At 41.2% G+C, this 19,508-nt stretch overlaps 2 protein-coding genes across 2 annotated transcripts; one reads left to right on the top strand and one right to left on the bottom strand.

Moving 5' to 3' along the window:
- Window positions 1–1,926: 1,926 nt before the first annotated feature.
- ACOT13 (acyl-CoA thioesterase 13) lies at window positions 1,927–9,657 on the bottom strand. The gene is made up of 3 exons (XM_034070273.1): window positions 9,506–9,657; window positions 4,895–5,079; window positions 1,927–2,655 (listed from the first exon to the last, which is right to left on the bottom strand). The coding sequence occupies exons 1-3, from the start codon at window positions 9,584–9,586 to the stop codon at window positions 2,502–2,504; spliced, it is 420 nt and encodes a 139-aa protein (XP_033926164.1). The 5' UTR covers window positions 9,587–9,657; the 3' UTR covers window positions 1,927–2,501.
- Window positions 9,658–9,685: 28 nt separating this feature from the next.
- Window positions 9,686–19,212, top strand: TDP2 (tyrosyl-DNA phosphodiesterase 2). The gene is made up of 8 exons (XM_034060262.1): window positions 9,686–9,745; window positions 9,776–9,910; window positions 9,990–10,081; window positions 13,739–13,906; window positions 15,053–15,144; window positions 15,926–16,044; window positions 16,426–16,596; window positions 17,447–19,212. Exons 1-8 carry the CDS (start codon window positions 9,686–9,688, stop codon window positions 17,726–17,728), a joined length of 1,119 nt encoding a protein of 372 aa, XP_033916153.1. The 3' UTR covers window positions 17,729–19,212.
- The last annotated feature ends 296 nt before the right edge of the window (window positions 19,213–19,508 follow it).

The following is a 19,508-nucleotide window of genomic DNA, read 5'->3' as shown; positions in this document are numbered from 1 at the left end:
TCAGTTCAATGAACCATTTTAAAATAACTGGCCTGAATAATAATGACATCCCTCTTATTAATTAGGCAGCACTAAAACACTGTGCTGAATGGTCTGTTACAAGGGAAAACAGAATTCACTTGTTACTTCAGGAAGGGGTTGTTCCCCGTTTCCTCTCAGCCTGCAACAATCCTTGCCAGGCTTGAAAGGGAACAGGAGGATACTGTTGTTTCCCTGTTGAGGTTTGCTGCTCTTAATTTGCCTGAACACTTTTCAATTGTAATTATGTAGATATGATGAATGCTCAGTGATAGAATGGGACCACTTAACTATGGTAGGCTCCTGAGGCAGCCAGCTTTGATTGAGGAAAGTCATGTGAAGTTGCAGTGGGACAGTCACACAAGGACAGAGCAGCCCCAGCACACAGAGCTGAGAGCATTCAATCTTTGGGCACATATTCAATTTGTCACCTCCATCATTCTCACCCTCTGTCTTTTATTTCAGATATTAGACAAAATCCATCTTGTGTCCCAGTGGGGTTTGTAGTAGCTGGGGGAGCAGTTTTAATCCTTGCTTCCATTTCCTTGCACTCTACCACATGGGTATCCTATGGAAGAAGGCAGCCAGTAAATTTAAGAATGAGAAAAAAGATGACTGGAGATGGCAGAACGTGTTAATAGAAAACAACTAGAACAGCAATTGCTAAACCACTTGGTGTGTCCACATGCTATGACAGATCTTCTCTGTCTGCTCATCCTAGTAATTGTGGAGGAGTTGGAGATGTTTAAGACTCATAATAGAGCTCTAGGCAGAGGAAGCTGTAAAGTGAGAGACAATTTAATAGAGTGAAGCATATCATACTGCTAAGCAGAAAAGATTGCTCCTGCAATAAGTTGCTCCTGTAATCTTCAGAGAACTGCTTTAGCAAAGCACTGTGTTTCTATAAATAGGACCGAGAGATGATTTTAAGCATGAGTGCAAATACTGGGGAAAAATAATTACAGATGCACTGCTGAGAGAGGATGCTGCTATTAGTTCAACTACCCACAGGCATGTAAGGCACGTAAGCTTCTGAAGACAGCCTTAGAGAAAAAGCCTTGGTGAGAATGTATATACCACAAATAACTGTTATAAACTCACAGCTAAAATACATGCTGATAGCCTGAGCCCACCGTAAGTATTTCTTTAGAGAGCTTCCATTAAAGGTTATCAGCTGTATCACTTTTTTGAAAAGACTTCTGGAGAGTCTGATATACTGGTAATCTTGTTCAACTTCACGCTGAAAATCAGTCTACATGAACAGGTCGCTTAACTCATGGGAAATTATTTCTTAGGTTTAGGAATGCATAAAACCCCTGCATATTTGATAACAAAATTCAAAGCACTGAAGACAATAAGTCAACTTGACTTTTTGTCAACAATAACAAAAAGAATTCTGCATGCCCTTTACTTGTGTAGGTTAACTTTTTCAGATCTTCCACAAGAGACTAAGGTCATGGTTTATGCAAACTTGCACTGCATACATAGCATCACCATTTTTATTGCAGTGTGATAGCCCTGCCAAGGATTGTTTGTCATCAGTTTGAAGAAAGTGGTTTAACCTGTCCACAACAGTGCATGAGGAGACAAGTTTTCAGCTGAAGAACAGCAGCTTAACTGTACCACATTCAACCCAGGTCAGGCAATCTACAGCCTTAGCCTGATGAAAGGCTCATCCAATTTATTTTGGTATGTCTCTGAACTGATGATATTTAAACAAATATAGCCAGAACTCAGGTAGTTAAAGGTGAAAAGCCCCAGTGATGTAACTGCATTTTCACATTCAAGAATCACAGGGGGATGATGTAATTTCAGGTGAATTTGCATACAAGGGTTCTACCACACACTCTCAACCACTCCATGCTGGCAAGCTTTTACTCAGTGCAAAAAGACTACAAAACTGTTAAATAATCTTTAAAAAGGTAGTTTCAGAAAGTTTTATTTAATACTTTTGAATTTGTTACAGTATCAGTAAATCACATTTTGTATTACCCTGCTTTACACTCTCAAACCATTTTCACACTCTGTTACAAGAACTCTGGACTACACCTATCTTACACAATGAGTAGCTTAGTTTGTAAGCATATATAGTGTTTTTTGATTGTGACTGTGATGGGCCTGAAGACGGGGTTACTTTATCACACGACCACACTGCAAGCAAGGAAAACAGGTCTTCTAAAACACTGTCATGCTGATAACCCATATGGCTGCTCCAAAGGCTTGTTCCTTTTGCTATCTTGACTCAAAAAAGCCAGATGCATCCCCATGCTATCACACTCTGTTGTTCATCTCAAAATAGGCACTAATTTTAGGCTTGTAGTCACTCTAGTGGTAATTAAGAAATTTGTTCATTTATTATGAGTGAGACAAATTCACTTCATATAGATCAACACAACTTTGTACAAATGTCTTATAGCATAATGAGAAAAATAATTCTATATGGGATTCTTATGCCCAAAATTATTATTTTTTACATTACTTTCTTATCCTAGATACTTTGTATGTCTACCTTGTGCAATTAATTTCCCTGTTGCCTTATTTGTTAAATCCACGGTGGCAAATGCAAGATTTCTTCCTTGCTTCAAAATCTGAGCTGTAATCAGTATCTCTTCTCCCATCTTAGCAGCAGAAGTATATCTTCAAGGAAGAGCAAAAGCAACAGGTAAGAGGCTTTATAGAGCACAAATCCAAGATTACTCCTGTGGTTTTAGATTATCACAAAGGGAATTAACAAAAGTGAGCAATAAAGACACATCATAACTGCCTGCTTGCAAATCCCCACTTCTTAAAGTCCTTGAGTTCCTCTAAGTACTGCAGTGGTAATTCAGTATAAGAATTCTCTGAGAAAATAGAGGACTCAAAGAAACCCATTGGCTTGATTCTGAGGAAGAGTCCATTTTGGAGCAGAAACAAACAGGTACCAAAGACCTCAGTTAGAAGGTCAGCTCCAAGTCCTATTGTAGCCACTGCTAGCTCCCTACAGCCTTTCTAAACTAGCCTGGCTGGTTCAGCTGCAAAATGTCTCTATTACAAAACTCCAGAAGGTCGTTTCTGTTATGAAACCCAAGCATAGGTTAACTGCTTCCCACACCATGATAAAAGTAATGGAAATCTGGGAGGCCTTCAAAACTTCCCAGGTTTGATGCTGTTTCCATTCATTAGATAACTCTTTGTTTTTATTTTCATGGATAGAAGGGTGTGCTTTTAAAACAACCTCTCCAGGGAATAAGAAGAAACTCCCCTACAAATAGCCTGGAAAGAATTAGGATGAATATGATCCAACCATGATCTGAGGTAAGGGAACAATATTCAAATGTTAGAATTACAGAGGAAGATGTGTAATTGCTGGATATAAATCTTATTGAGATTACTTTCATCAACCAGTCCATTTTTATCCATGAGACCATGTCAAAAGTATCGTCAGTCATGCCTAATACTGGTGTAGCACAAGCCACATCAGTTGACAGAGGGTATGGTTTCAGTCTTGTTTCATTCTTAGAAGCTGCTGCTGATCCTCTTGTGATTTAAAAAAAGGCAACAAAAATAACCCCAAACAAACAAAAAGCTTCTGTGTCTCTGTTCTTTCCATTACTGACATATCTCCCTTGTGTCAATGTTTTAAAGAGCTCCTTCCCCAAAAGGAAAAAGTTGTACTATAGCAGTATTCAATATGCAATATCTCACTTGTTCAAGTAAAGCAGTAGTCTGGGTTAAACAAATCTCTTAATATTGCTTGACATAACATTTCCAAAAGGTTATGTTACTCAACCATTTTGGATCACCTCCAGAGACAGCATTATCTTAAGATTTTAGGGCTTCTGTAATTGGGTAGGCATACTTTATAATATAAATAATCATATGTTGGCCTCTTGTTATACTACTATAGGGAAAAAAACCAAGAATCATAGAATTTCAGGTTTTCATTTTCAGTAAGTTCCTAGTCATCACAGTGGCAGTACGAAGCTTAAATAGACACTCCAGTCCCACTCATCCAGTGGAGAAACCAGAATATGCTGGGGTAGGTGGGGGAGAGAACCTGGTAAAGATACAGATCGCTCCCCAGACACTTTCAAAGCTTACATTTTCTTTTTAAGTTTTGATGACAGGATATTTTCCCAAGATTTTTAATACTCTGTGTTAGTTATTCCAAGTAGGATTGCTTTACTTCCAATTAGTCTTAATGTCTTCATTAAAAGTAACGAATCAAAGCTGACAAGCTGTAACAGCATGAGCAGAAAAGGTTTTAGAGCAACTTTTTAAAGACATCGTGCTTTTAAATTTGCATGACAGAAAGAACTATTCTCAGTATAAAACTACCTTTGAATGACCTTTGAATGAGCAAAGGAATCTTCCTGCACTGAGAAATTCTGATCCAATTTGTAATTTGCTCTCTATGTGAGCATACAACAGAACTAAACTGTTTCCTGTTTCAATATTTTCCCTGTTTTAATATTTTATTCAAAAATATTAAAAAAAGGGCTTACAGAAAGCTGCTTACCATAGATCTTGGTGTTTGAGGACACTCTTAACATATCTTTACAAGGAAAGACTGAGTTTGAGCCAATCTCCTAAGACTAAAATTCACCACACATCAACATCCTTTCACATTCTATGAATGTATGGGCTCTGTCTCTTAAATGTATGTAACAAATAAAAGCTTAAAGTCCAACTCCAATTTTACAACCAAATGGCAGTGTCTCCAAATAAAATCTCCCCTTAATTTATCCAAACAAGACTTCTAAAATCACAGAAAGCCTTTTGGTTTTTTTTCTTTTAAGTGAGTACTACAGCACAGAAATGATGTACAATGGACTCAATACTGTGTTAGGGGACAAAAAGTTAGTATGTTCTGGTAAATATCATGGCTGATACTTACGTGATGTTCATGTCCACACTGACCCCGGGTGCTGCTCTTTCTGTGTACAGCAATGCTGCTGTTGACACTACATCCACAAGCGTGGCTGTCAAACCTCCATGTAATGTGCCACCTCTGTTTGTGTGCTCCTCCTCAACTTTCATTTCACAAACAATTTTTCCAGGAGTTGCAGAAAGAAGTTTCATCTGTATAACCAAAACAAGAATAAAAAAAGCTTACTGACAATAGTACCAACACCCAATAGTGGCCTGAATCAAACTGAAAGTAAATCTTAACTCTGGACTCATGAGACAGAAGACAGAAAATATAGTAATTAAACTGTCATATGAGGTATTTCCATAAATCTTGAGCACAAGACTGTTGCCTTAGAAGACAAATATCTTTTTAGTGCAGATAAAATGCATACAAATGTCTTTTCAGTTTAGATTTAAACTGACAGCTTAACAAAGCTTCAATACTTGCTATGCTCTCAGGAACTGCTTAGGAGACAACATTCAATTTTCCTTCTGCTTTCATCTGTGACTGAAAAGCCAGATTAGAGGGAACACAAAACTGCTCTATCTGTGTGTACCACACTTGTGAAGGCATATTTGTTAGCTCGCTAAATGGAAATGAGACTGACAGTAATTCATTAATAATCCTCCTACCAGAGCAACCTCAGTAAAAATCAGTATTTGGACAGGAGCACTGAAAATGCTAATCAGATTGGTCTCCCTGAACTGAAATTCATATTCCTTGGCAGAAGTATCAAAGACTGTATCACACTGCATTACAGTACCACAACTTGTGTATAAACTTTTATTCCAGCCCATAGGTATTAAATAGAAAATTACAGTACACATATGGTACCATGCTTCCCCCTGTAACTAACACAAGCAGCTGGATTTTTGAGACCACAAAGTTACCGTGATTCAGTTAGTAGCATTATAGTCAAAATCCAAAATATGTTCAAAATCTGAAAGCAGATGCAAAACTGAGGTAAGTTCAGCATATACGTTTACATCTACAACTAAGACTTTGAAGTACCTTTAGACTGTCACAAGTGAAATACGGGCATATTCATTATAATTCCTACTGATTTTTTACACTTCTTTAAAAAAGTTACACGTTTCAATACCGTATCAGCTGAGTTGACTCAAATCTTCTGAATCTTACATGGAATTAAGATTTAAATGTCTCTCATTTTGCTATTCCTTATTTATGATGCAGTGTAAGCACTCAGTTTCAGTCTATGTCCCTTTCTGAAAGGCCAAAATTTATTCAAATTCTGCAGAGAAATGATACTAAGATAAATGATGACGTAGTACACAGTCTGTCTATGAATGCAAAAAGCTAGAATTAAGCAGAGGGGAAGGAAATCACTGAGGCAGTGTCCTAATACAGAAATAGCACCTTGATCAACAGAAGTCCTAAATACTAAACCAGGCATGCTGTGCTGCACTGACTGAAGGTCTAAGTTTCTGACAGATCTAATGAGGACTTCACTGATGCCTGACACTGGGAGCAGATGGCTTTCAGTACCATCAGGGAGTGCTCCAATCCATCAGCAAGGCAAGGAAAACATCTGGTTTGTCATTGCTCTGATCTGGCACTAGCTGCCTGCTCTCCTTGACGAAAATAGTTCTATGTACAAATGCTTCCAGGACTTACACAGCTAGAACTGCTGGTCTCTACCTCTCACAGCCCTCCTGTGCTTGTCCTCCCACGCCTCTGTCTCTGTGAACAGTATGGTGTTTCAGCTCCCAGCTACTACTTCGATGCACTACTTCCTTGGAGAAAGGGCTTTAAAACCCACAGTCATTAAGCCCTGTGTGGATGTCACATTGGAATGAAACCAGAAACTAAGTCTGTTGCTGGAGCTGGAAAGTTTCAGACTGGAATCTGTCTTATCCAGAACAGGAAAAATCTCGAGTAATTTAATTACAGAAAGAAAAGCTTCAGGTATCTCCCGGAAAAAAAAAAACCAGCAAATAGTTTAAATTCAAACAAAACTGCATTTCTATTGTTATGATTATATTCATAGCATCTTAAGTCTAGGAGACTGCAGAAAAGGTCTAAAAGCATTTCAGAGGAAGCCTGTCTTACGAAGCCAGTCTCCTAAGGCTCACTTCCAGACAGCTGCCATTATGAGCTGAAATAGTGCATTCATTAAGGACTGTAACGATAGGACAAGGGGTAATGGGTTAAAACTTAAACAGGAGAAGTTTAGACTGGATAAGGAAGAAATTCTTTACTGTAAGGGTGGTGAGGCACTGGAATGGGTTGCCCAGGGAAGTTGCAAATGCTCCATCCCTTGCAGTGTTCAAGGCCAGGTTGGACAGAGCCTTGGGTGACATGGTTTAGTGTGAGGTGTCCCTGCCTATGGCAGGGAGTTTGGACCTAAATGATCTTAAGGTCTTTTCCAACCCTAACTATTCTATGATTCTATAATTTGCTCTCCACTTACTAGACTGGTAAAGTTTTAAGGTAAAGGAGAGTAAATTACCACAGTGAAGGCTGACTAAGAACTACTTTATAAATGAATGAGTTTCTTAAGCTTTATATACAAGACCAAAACGTCTTGGGGAAACAAGATGAGTTGCTCTGCAAACAGTTACCTTCTATTAAATATATCAGATCATGAAGCTGTCAATGAAAGCAATGCTTCAGTATTGCAAAATGTGTACATTTTGACCTGGTTGATTTTCTTAGATATAGTTATTGCATCCCTTTATGTCACAGTCACACAAATAAATAAGAAATTAAATGGAGAGTTCTAGTGTTGCAAAATTTAATGAAACTGCTTCACAGGACCACCCTACACAGAAGCTACACTACAGATTTTAGGACAATACAGTAATTTCAACGTTTTTGATCATGACGTAGCATTACAATAGAGCCATACCAGTTAAATACATTTCTTCATGCTGGGCCTTTTGTGGAACCTCACAGAGCAGTGAGATGATTGTGCTTCCAGTCTGACTTCAAGGTAAACTGTGAGATGTTGTAACGAGCCATGTTTAATTTTTAAACAGAGTAGAGTAATAATTTATTTCATACTTTCACAGTCCTGGAAGTTAGCTTAGTCACACTTATTATGAAGGGAAGAATACTAATTACTAAATAAGTCACAGCAGGTTATTCAGTAGAATCCTTAGAGAGGTACTGGAAGGTAGCTCTTGTATTTTAAAAGTTACTAAATAACAATTGTGCTTTCATGTGTTACCACTACAACCATTTAGAGATCTTGAATCCAGGCCTGCACCACTGTGCTCCTGAAGTGCCCTCAGCCATGACACCAGGTCATGGTTCAGCTAACACTCCACAGCCCTCGGCATCCTCCAGCTCCAGTGGCCTGGCCTGTGGGGCTCAAGGGCACTGCCTGTCATGCTGCTGCCTGTCTGAGGCAGGGCCTGAGGAGCTACTGCCCTGGCAGGATAAAGCAGCTTAGCCAGACCCTGGAGTGTGAGAGCATGTGAGAGCAACAGGCCTGCAGGAGCCAGGTCAGTCCTGCAGGTCAGGGCAGGAGGGCAGGAGGTGACCCAGGCACCACAGCAGAGATTTCCCTGCGGTGCAGACCATGGTGAAGCAGCTGTGCCCCTGCAGCCCATGGAGGTCCATGGTGGATCTACACCTGCAGGCCATGGAGGTCCATGGGGAACAGATCTCCACCTGCAACCCACGGAGGACCCCACACTGGAGAAGGTGGATGCCTGAAAGAGGCCGTGACCCTGTGGTGTGACCCTGTGGGAAGCCCACACTAGTGGAGGATCCTGGCAGGACCTGTGGCCATGCAGGGGACCAATGCTGGAGCAGTCTGTTCCTGAAGGGCAGCACCCATGGAAGGGACCCACACTGGAACAGTCTGGTCCTGAAGGACTGCACCCATGGAAGGGACCCACATTGGCGCAGTCTGGTCCTGAAGGGCAGCACCCATGGAAGGGACCCACACTGGAGCAGTCTGGTCCTGAAGGATGCACCCATGGAAGGCACCCACACTGGAGCAGTCCATGAAGAACTGCTGCCTGGGGGAAGGACTCGCATTGGAGAAGCTCATGGAGGACTTTCTCCTGTGGGACAGACCCCACGCTGGAGCAGGGTAAGAATGTGAAGAGAAAGGAGCAGCAGAGACAACGTGTGATGTACTGTCCACAACCCCTATTCCCTGTTCCCCTGTGCTGCTGGCAAGGGAGGAGATAGAGAATTTGGGAGTGAAGTGGAACCCAGGAAGAAGGAAGGGTTTTTTTTTAAGATTTAGTTTTATTTCTCATTATCCCACCCTGATGTGGTTGATAACAAATTAAACTCCCTCCTCCCTCCCCGCAGCCAAGCTTGCTTTGCCCATGACGGTAACTGGTGAGTGATCTCTCTGACCTTAACTCACAAGCCTTTTGCCGTATATTCTCTCCCCTGTCCAGCTGAGTGGCTTTGGCGAGCACCTGCATCAGCCAAGGGCAACCCACCACAACACTTCATCCCAGCTTAGCCTTTTATTCTAGGAGGGGAAAAAGCGGCTTTTAAACGATCAGCCCCGCTGCGGCCAACCGCCGTCTCTCCGGTCAGAGGCTGCCGTTACCTGCCCGTCGCCGGCGGGACGCCCTCCCGTGTGTCCCGCTCTGAGGCCGCCCGTACCTTGTTGAGCACCCGGTCGAAGCCCTGCGACTCTGTCATGTACTTCATGGCCTGCTTCAGGCTCTCCACCGTGAACCCCATACTGCCAGCTCCTCTGCTGCCCGCGCTCCGGAACAGCAACTCCGCCGGGCGGAGCTTTCCCCCTAGTTTCCGTCCGCAGCGTCCCGCCGCCGAGCAACCATGGAGGCGGCGGCGGCAGAGAGGCGGCGGCCGGAGGAGGAGGCGGAGGGGGAGCTGCTGGTGGTGGAGGCGGTGGAGGAGGAGGAGCAGCAGAAAGAAGAGAAAGAGGAAGAGTCTCCACTTGCTAAGCGGAGAAGGGTGCTGTGCTCCGAGTTTACCGCCATCACCAGCAGGGACGCGGCGGTGGCGCGCAGCTTCTTGGCCAGCCACGACTGGCACATAGAGGTACGCCTGGTCCGGGGGCCACGGTGGGCTGCCCCGGCAGCTGCCCCTGCCTACCCTGTCGTCTGCCTCTGTGTTTCAGAGGGCGCTGAACGCCTACTTCGAGCCGCCGATGGAGAATGAGGATGAGGCCACGGGCGGGGTGTCGACGGCCTGCGCGGGGCCCGGGCGCTGGTAGGTGGTCGTGGAGCCGGGGACAGCAAGAGTGCCTCTCACCCGCCTGTCTCCAGGTCATAGTGTACCCTCGAGGAGCAGCGCTCCTCTCCCCATTTGACCTCGCACCACTGCTGACATGCAGTGAGGCAGGTGGTTTGTGGTCTTCACACTGAAGTTTCTGCAGGAGTTCTCATTGCTCCCCAACACTATCGTCTGCGAGGGGAATAGTTTCTCTTGGGAGGTTGTCAGACTTGGGAGATGTACTTTCCCTCACTGGATGCTTCAGCCACCTTCCTCTGGGATTGTGAGTCTTGGAGAAGGGATGAGCTCATTTGCCTTGTCTTGTGCAGTAATACATATGCAGGTTTTACTACACACATACACATTTGTATATATGTAAACTGCATATATGCCATATACTACGTGTAGTTGACAAGACAAGAGGTAATAGCCTGAAGCTGTGCCAGGGGAGGTTTATATTGGGTATAAGGAAGAACTTGTTCACAGAAAAGATGGTCAGGCACTGGAACAGGTTTAGAATCAGAATTATTAGGGTTGGAAAGGACCTTAAGATCATCTAGTTCCAGCCCCCCTGCCATTGGCAGGCACACCTTCCACAAGACCATGTCACCCAAGACTCTGTCCAACCTGGCCTTGAACACTGACAGGGATGGAGCATTCACAGCTTCCCAGGGAAGCGTTCAGAAACACTGTAGATGAGGCCCTCAGTGACATGGTTTAAGGGTTGACTTGTCAGTCCTGAGGTAAAGGTTGGACTTGATCTTAAAGGTCATTTCCAACCTAGCTGATTCTGTGATTCTATGTGCATTTATATTTCTATAAATAAAATTGATGTACATGCACACATTGTTAAATGTACCTGTGGAAGTTAGAATCTAAGATCAGCACCTTGTACACACAGATTATCTCACAGCATACCCATAGGGCACACCGAAGGTAGTGAACTGCATGTACAATTTAACTTTTACTGATCCCTGCCATACACAGTCCTGAGGGAAGTGTTTTTACTGTGGTTTTATATATTAGACTTTCTTGTTATATATGGAATTATGGAATGTGTTGGAAGGGCCCTTAAAGATCATCTAGTTCCAACCCCTCTGCCATGGGCAGGGACACCTTCCAACTAGACCCGTCCAGCCTGACCTTGAACACTGCCAGGGATAGGGTATCCACGGCTTCTCTGGGCAACCTGTGCCAGTGTCTCACCACCCTCAAAGTGAAGATTTTCTTACTAATCTCTAATCTAAATCTCCCCTCTGTCAGTTTAAAGCCATTCCCCCTCATCCTATCCCTGCATGCCTTTGTAAAAAGTCCCTCTCCAGGTTTCTTGTAGGTCTCCTCTAGGTATTGGAGGACTGTTATAAGATCTCTCAGGAGCCTTCTCTTCTCTGGGCTGAAGAAGCCCAACTCTCTCAGCCTGTTTTCAAAGCAAAGGTGCTGCAGCCCTCTGATCATCTTCGTGGCCTGACCAGTTCTATGTCCTTCTTATGCTGGAAGCCCCAGAGCTGGATGCACAGCTGCACGAGAGCAGAGTAGTGGAGCAGGATCACCTCCTTTGACCTGCTGGCCAGATTCCTTTTAATGCAGCCCAGCATACAGTTGGCTTTCTGGGGTGCAAGCACACACTGCCGGCTCATGATGAGCTTCTCCTCAACCAACACCCCAAGTCCTTCTTGTCAGGGCTGCTCTCAATCCAGCTCTCATCCAGCCTGTAATTGTGGTTTGGATTGCCCTGACCTGAATGCAGGACCTTGCACTATAAAGATCATAAGACATCTTATGGTCCTTCAGGTTACAGTGTAAATATAGAAAGTCATCATGGAGATACTGGAGGCATATACCACATTATAAGTGATATCATAAGACATCTTATGATCTTTATAGTTCTAAGCTGTATTTGGTAACAGCATATCAGCTTTTGCTTGATATGTATGTATGAAAAAATGCAAGCCTACTGAACATTAACATTAGTCTGTATGCAGTCCATGATGAGTTAGAATATATCTGTATCAATTTGGCATCACCTTTTTCACTACTTGCCTCTGTCTTTTTGCACTGTGGCTTGTGTCTTGAGCTGTTATATGGCAGGATGTGTTGGGAGGGAGGACTATTTGAAGACCTTCCCGTCACGGGAAGATCACTGCAGACCACATAGACTTTTATATTTCATCTCAGTCCTTCAGGTTACAGTATAAATATAGAAAGTCATCATGGAGACACTGGAGGCATATACCACATTATTTACCTACTTAAATATCCCTTAGCTTCCTCTTTTTCCTCTGCTTTCCTTTTTCTGTTCAGTTTAGATTACATGTGTATGGTAGTGGACTCTTAGGTTGTTTATGCAGCATTAAGTACAAAACCAGTACTAAGATCTAGGGAATAGATTTGGTTTGGTTCCAGGCCTTATTTTCATGTGTGCATACAAATTTTATGTTTAAAAGAAAATTCTGGAATCCTTACTTTGCCAAAATACAGTTTATCCAGTCTTAGCTATACTGTTTAATGTATTTTGTTACAGACTTTACTTTTACTCAAGAAATTTACTTTGGATTACTGTTGTGATTTAATCCTGGTGGGCAACTCAGACCCCCACAGACACTTAACTTTCTTCTCCTTGGTGGGATGGGGGTGAGAACTGGAAGGGTAAGAGTGAGAAAACTCAAGGGTTGAGGTAAAGGCAGTTTAATAGGTAAAGAAAAAGCTGCAAGTGCAAGCAAAGGAAAACAATTCATTCAGTGCTTTCCATGGGCAGGCAGCTGTTTGGCCATCAGGAAAGTTGGGCTCCATCATGTGTAATAGTTACTTGGGACAACAAACACTATAACCCTAAACGTTCTCCCTTTCTCTTCATTTTCCCCTGCTTTTATGGCTGAGCGCAGTATTATATGATGTGGGATATCCCTTTGGTCATTTGGGGTCACCTGTCCTGGCTCTGTTCCCTCCCAGCCTCTTGTGCACCTCCAGCCTACTTATTGGAAGGGCAACAGGAGAATCAGGGAAGGCATTGATGCTGTATAAGCACTGCTCACAACAGCTAACACATTACTGTGATATCAACTCTGTTTTGGTCACAGGGTAGACAGGGTCTATGTTTTTGAGGTGGGATATGGCGTGAGTATTCCCAAAGAAAAGGGCTATAAATTTGTTACATAATGAGTTGACACATTTATCTCCTCAGGGATTTGGCAATTGAAAACACTTGGCTGTACTACAAAGATGGACACATAAAAAGCAAGTCCTGGCTGGAGTCCTTCGTTTCTAGTATGCTGGAAAGTGTTTGAAAAACTAATACACCCAGCCTGTCTCTAGCATGGGGAAAGTGTTGAATTACTCAAGTGCTTTGGATTATATTGGTGGCTGTCTGATTAACTTAAATCAGAATGGTAAATGTTATTTTATATGTATAAGGAGGAGGAAGGCCTGCTTACTTCTGTGTACTAAGGCTACGGATGACTGAGGTCTGTATGTTACTGTGCTTTTAAATCATGCTGATATCAATACATGTTAATTTATTTGTTGTGAAAGTTTTAATGGCCACCTATGGGTTGCTCTTTAGATGGGTCTAAAACATTTTGCTTTAGAAGATAAGGGAGGTAATTGCAGGAAGAGTAGTATAATCCATGTTGTAAAACAAGTAAACTCTCTCTTTAGTATTGACCTCACAGCAGATGCAACTACTAGTGATGACAGTGTCAATAGTGCAGACTCAAAGAAACAAGAAGATGACAGCAGCTTCTCACTGATAACCTGGAACATTGATGGGCTGGATCTAGGAAATCTAAAAGAACGAGCTAGAGGAATCTGTTCTTACCTGGCATTGTAAGTACAGCTTCATCTCTGTATTTTCATGTACCTAGCTTTAAAGGAAAAAGCAAGCTTCTTGGTTTAGATACTTACAAATCTTCATGCCTAGATTATGTTAACATTAGATAAAACAATACAATCACTTTATAAATCCTAAATAGCTGAAGAAACATTGACATACTGGTTGGAAGAGGTATGAGCCCATGCAGCATCCCAAAGGTCATATATTCTGTGGTGCCTATTTTAAAAAGCCTTTTTAATAATCAATATTGTGCAAGTTGTAGTTGTGTATCAAGAGCATATTTCATACTTCCATCCTGTATATGAGAAGTGTAAAACTGCAAGAAACTTGTCTCATTCCAGCAGTATGAGTAACATCATTCTAGAGCAAACTGAAACAGTGGAGACTTTTTCAGTAAAATTTGAAAAGTGGGTCTCTTGCTGTAACTGTTACTTGTCTATTATAAATGAAAATGTGCAAGGTAAGATAAAAGCAGTAGAATTTGTAATTATCTTTTATAGTTCCACCAGTGGAAACCTTCCATGAATATATTTATGAGCAGCTTAACAATTACGTAAATTGATTTATCTTAACACAGTAACTTTATCAGTGTAAATTAATAAAGTAATTATATTATTTATATAATTAAGTAATAATTTAAGTTCCTCTTAAACCAGCAGAAACTCCTTAACTAAATAAATTCTCACTTGATTTTGTTAACCTGGGGTGACATATTTTTCTTTTGTAAGTAAGGTGATAGGGTTGTCCTTTACCTGCTTACAGGAGGGCTGTTAGCAGTATAGCAAATATAGGGACAGCTGTAAAGTCATATCTAAATCAGTATTTTCAGGACTGCTGCCTCACACAAACTGTTACTGACTGAAAAACTCTTAAGAGCTCTTCATTGACGAGACTGGAGAAAATGCATGGCAGGTTACCTGAAGGGATCTGTTGTGAGGGACTGAGGTGACAGTCGGAATCTCCTGGAGAACTTAGATGTTGTAGAATATGTTCCAAGGCTACTTTGCAGCTCCTGAAGTTGAGTATCTAAAGAGGAGGTCAAAGTGTGCCTGAACCCCTGACCCTGTTCCATTTGACCTTAGAGCGTAACACTGCTACATTCCAGTAGTTAATTTAAAATCTCATCTTGCTGATTTCAGATACAGTCCAGATGTTGTGTTTTTACAAGAGGTTGTCCCACCACATCTCTGTCTTCTACAGATGAAAGCAGGCAATTACACTGTGATTCCAGGTAAGAAATAACCCTCACTTTCAGACAGAAACAAGAGAAGTAAGTTCAGTTTTATTCTGTCTCCTCTGCTAAAATCTCTGACCATTTGCAGGAATGAAAGGAATAAAGTCAAGAAAGAGCACTTAAGTTACTTTCTGTGTTTTACTATCAGGATATAATGCAAGTTATGCATGTGAAAAACCTGCTTGCCTGTTGGTTTGGAATCATAGAATGGTTTGGGTTGAAAGGAACCTTAAAGATCATCTAGTTCCAAACCCCCTGTAATGGGCAGGGCTACCTTCCACTAGTGTTTTGACAAGGTTGCTCAAAGCCCTCTCCAACCTGGCCTTAAACACTGCTATGGATGGGGCAGCCACAGCTCTAGGTAGAGGCACTGTGCCAGTGCCTCACCACCCTCATAGTAAACATTTTTTTACTGATGTCTAATCTAAATCTCCCCTCTATCAGTTTGAAGCCATTCCCCCTTGTCCTGTCACCACATGTCTTTGAAAAATGTCTCTCTCCAGATTTCTTTTTATTTTTTCTGCATTTTGAGAAACTGATAGCAAGAGTAACAAGGAAAACCCCAAACCCCAGAAAGTTCCATAGATAAGTAATTTGTTAATTATTTGCATTTACAAAATCTAAAAAAGTCACACCCCTATTGTGAAACTTCTAACTAATGACTTCATGCATCTTAAAATTAATGGGATTCTCCTGGATCATGGCAAAAAGGTCTCCTTCAGAACCTTCTGAACAGCAGAAGATACCCTTGACCATTTCTTTCCTTGTTCTTCTTCAGGTAACATAGATGGCTATTTCACTGTCATAATGTTGAAGAAATCAAGAGTGAAACTACTGAAACATGACATAATACCTTTTCCAACAACCTCTATGATGAGGAACCTTTTGGTTGTGCATGTGAGTGAGACAGTATGTACTTAACAGCTGCATTTCTGCTTTCAAAAGATAAAAAATCTCAGGAACGGCTGGACTGGCTTTATTCTGTGACAGTCTCAAACAGCAGAAAAACTTCACCAAACATTCAAACTCGGCTTCATTTGTTACTAACAAACTTAAATCTTTTATGTAAATTGCTGGTCATACTTTGTTTTCAAGTCTCATAACGTCTGAAAACAAGACTAAAAGTCTGTTATCCTCCTGGAAGCCACTTTTCTTCAATGTAAAATTAATACTAACCAGAGCTCTTTCAGTAAGTAGTTTATTTCAGCATTAGACTTTTGACTTTGAACTTTTTATCGTAGTGTGGATAGTAACATTGCCTCTTCGTTTCACACACAGGTGAGCATATCTGGTAATGAACTTTGCCTTATGACTTCTCATCTGGAGAGCACTAAAGATCACTCCAAGGAGCGTATGAAGCAACTACAAATAGTGTTTAAAGAAATGCAGAAGGAGCCTGAGTCCACCACTGTTATATTTGGAGGGGATACAAACCTTAGAGACAGTGAGGTAAATAGAAATAAGCAACTTTGTTATTTTGGAAGGTATTCTGACAAAATCTCCTCAAGCTTTTCTGTTGTCTTCATGAGAAATTACCTCCTTAGACAGAATAGACATATGAGACATTTATTCTTAAAAACTGGAAGTCTGAGTAAGTAGAAACTGCAGCATTGCTATGCTGAGGTATTATTATAGTTGAGGTGATACATATAAGGAGCCCCTCACTGCCCCAGTAACAATATGCTTTATTAGCAGTATTTATATCTGAGAAGATGCAGGGACAGTTGATGAAGTTTCAATTTCAAAAGCATCTTTTCATTTTGAGAACCTGATCTTTACTTGCTCAACTCTCCAATTCTCAGAGGGTTAATGCTCTGGAGAAATAGATCTCTGGAGTTCAGAATTAATACCCCATCATTGAGACATTCAAAATTAGAAGTCATTTTTGGCTGCTGCTATTAAAAGTAAAATTTATGCATTATTACTAAAAGGTCAGTGTTTCATCTTTCCCTGTCATAAAGTTCCATGGCAGTAAACTGGAATGACATTGATTCAGAGAGCATGGTGTTGAACCCCATATCTTAAAATTTCAGAGATATTTTTTTAGTGCATATTTTGTAACATGTTTTGGATTTAGAAAGTACTACAGAAATTGGTCACGCTTTAGAGTATCCTGAGAAATACCATGATTTAGAAACATCTCCACTCTTTTTGTTTTCCACAACTTATGTTTTGCAGAAAAAGTGATGTTGTGACAACTCAGATCTGGTTTTGATGGTTAAATTTGTGAACTCAGTGTCTTGTGTATTTCCCTCCCCAATCCCTCTCCCTCCCCCCCCCCCCGTCTTTCTACTTTCAGGTTGCTAAACTAGGAAATTTACCTAACAACATTATGGATATGTGGGAGTTTTTGGGTAAACCACAACACTGCCGCTATACTTGGGACACTCACTCCAATACCAACCTGCGTGCCGTATACAAGTGCAAGATGAGATTTGACCGCATCTACTTTCGGCCTGCAGGGGGAGGGGGACATATTATTCCACGAAGTATGGACTTAATCGGATTGGAAAAACTAAACTGTGGCAGATTCCCTAGTGATCACTGGGGTGTTCTGTGTAATTTTGATGTGATACTATGAAAGAGTTACATTGTTACTTTTTAGGTGTTTTGTTCTTGATTTTACAAAATTTTACCCTCTCAGGTTAAGTAGGGCATACTTAGATTTTCAATGTTAATGCATCATCTGCTCTTGCTTTGGCTGGAATGGCTTCATTTCAAACCAGGGTTTCCATTTCCTTACTGTATGCATCTGTTCTCAAATCACATTTAAAATATTTTTTTTAATCATTATAGAAATACAAAAATGAAAAAATACATACGTACCCTTTCAGGCAAGCTGGTAAAGTAGCTGAGGGAAGAATGACCAGATTTGCACAGAATAAGGGTTTCTTAAGTAAGAATTAAACTAATATCAAACAGTTTTAAGAACAATGTGACTTCTATTTGACAAGAAAAAGATTATAGGCAAATGCATGGAAATTATTCAATTGGGATAGTATATACCTTACTTTGTATTAACTGTTTATTAACCTGGGTGTGAGTTGCAGATGAAAATGCTTTATCTTTCCAGTGAGCTTCTAGAAACAGTGCTCTTTCAAGCTGCTGTGCAAAGCTTGAGCAGCTCTAGGTCTCACTGACTTTGCAAAAGATCAAACAGACTTTATTACTCAAATAATTGTATAACCAGTTTCACTGAAGCTGTGGTTTTATAGACGTGCAAACTAATAAGCTGGTTTAAAAGGAAAGATCTTTCTCATGTGGAGTTTATTGTACAGTCATGGTGAGGAAGCACAGACGACTCACGTCAATGATGCAGAGTGAACACAGAGACTGATAAGCCTAAATTACTTGTTCTTTGTCTTAAGTCCAGAGTTTACAAGCAACTTTTTGTTGAACATCTGTGCTGGGTTGGCCCTGGCTGGTAGCCAGGCTCCCACCCAGCTGCTGGTTCAAGTATCCCCTTTAATGGTGAGATGAGAAGAGGAAAAGCAAATAAACCTCAGGAGGTTAATTCATCTCCACCGACATCAGCTGCAGAAATCTCCAGTTCTGCTTTTGCTTCTTTAAACACCAAATTCTTTTTGCTAAAGGTGAAAGAGGCTGGCCTGTTTTGGGAAGGATGTCCAAATCCTCCTGTCTTGATTGCTCTCAACATACTCCGTTATTTTAGAATAATTCAGCTTCAAAAATAAGGAGGGAGAAGTCACTGGTACTTTTTTTTAGCTCATGTTGAGCATGTGATCTGTTTTTTCTGTTCCCAAATAAATTGTTATATAAAAATGTGAAAAATATCTACAACGGCCAGTCTTTTCCTTCCATATTTAGAATGGGGCTGGTCCAGTCACTGCTTTTTACTTGATGCATGCTTTCTTTTTCTTCACCAGGAGCCTTCAAAGAAATATGGGGTTTGCCTAAACCACTTACCCCTCCTACCCCACCCTGGTAGTTACAGCCAAAGGATTTATGGGGAAGGTGAAGGCAGGGCATAATGGTTTCACTTTCATAAAGGTGTTGGAGAAGGGGAAAGCACAGTAAACTCACAAGAAACATCTGCTTATGTGACATTTGGTGTTATGGCTGCTTTTGTTTGTGTGGCTGCGCCTTCTGGACTATTTTGGAATATATTCAAAAGACTGATTGCTGCTGTTCTAGAGTAGGTTTTTAGTACAGGGAAGAAAGAACAGCGAAAAAAAAAGAAAGGTTCAGAGCAGTGTGTGACTTAGGTTGGTGCCTAAACTCCAGACCCATCTCTAGCATTGATTTACTGATCAGCAGTCTTTCTTAACCTGGGAAACAGATAGTGAGTGGGTACATAATTTTTTCATTAGGAACAAGCAAAGATGTAGCACTTTGTAAAG

The sequence above is a fragment of the Melopsittacus undulatus genome, chromosome 1 (assembly GCF_012275295.1).
Source record: "Melopsittacus undulatus isolate bMelUnd1 chromosome 1, bMelUnd1.mat.Z, whole genome shotgun sequence".
NCBI classification, from domain to species: domain Eukaryota; kingdom Metazoa; phylum Chordata; class Aves; order Psittaciformes; family Psittaculidae; genus Melopsittacus; species Melopsittacus undulatus.
This window is presented reverse-complemented; position numbering and strand designations above follow the sequence as displayed.

What these genes read in the sequence shown, in the direction of transcription:
- ACOT13 (XM_034070273.1), bottom strand. Translation starts at nt 9,586, where the DNA reads ATGGGGTTCACGGTGGAGAGCCTGAAGCAGGCCATGAAGTACATGACA. An exon ending in TCGACCGGGTGCTCAACAAG is followed by an intron (nt 5,080 to 9,505) that starts GTACGGGCGGCC and finishes TTGGTTATACAG; the next exon opens with ATGAAACTTCTTTCTGCAAC. An exon ending in AGTGTGGACATGAACATCAC is followed by an intron (nt 2,656 to 4,894) that starts GTAAGTATCAGC and finishes TCTTCCTTGAAG; the next exon opens with ATATACTTCTGCTGCTAAGA.
- TDP2 (XM_034060262.1), top strand. Translation starts at nt 9,686, where the DNA reads ATGGAGGCGGCGGCGGCAGAGAGGCGGCGGCCGGAGGAGGAGGCGGAG. An exon ending in ATCTGTTCTTACCTGGCATT is followed by an intron (nt 13,907 to 15,052) that starts GTAAGTACAGCT and finishes TGCTGATTTCAG; the next exon opens with ATACAGTCCAGATGTTGTGT. An exon ending in GGAACCTTTTGGTTGTGCAT is followed by an intron (nt 16,045 to 16,425) that starts GTGAGTGAGACA and finishes TTTCACACACAG; the next exon opens with GTGAGCATATCTGGTAATGA.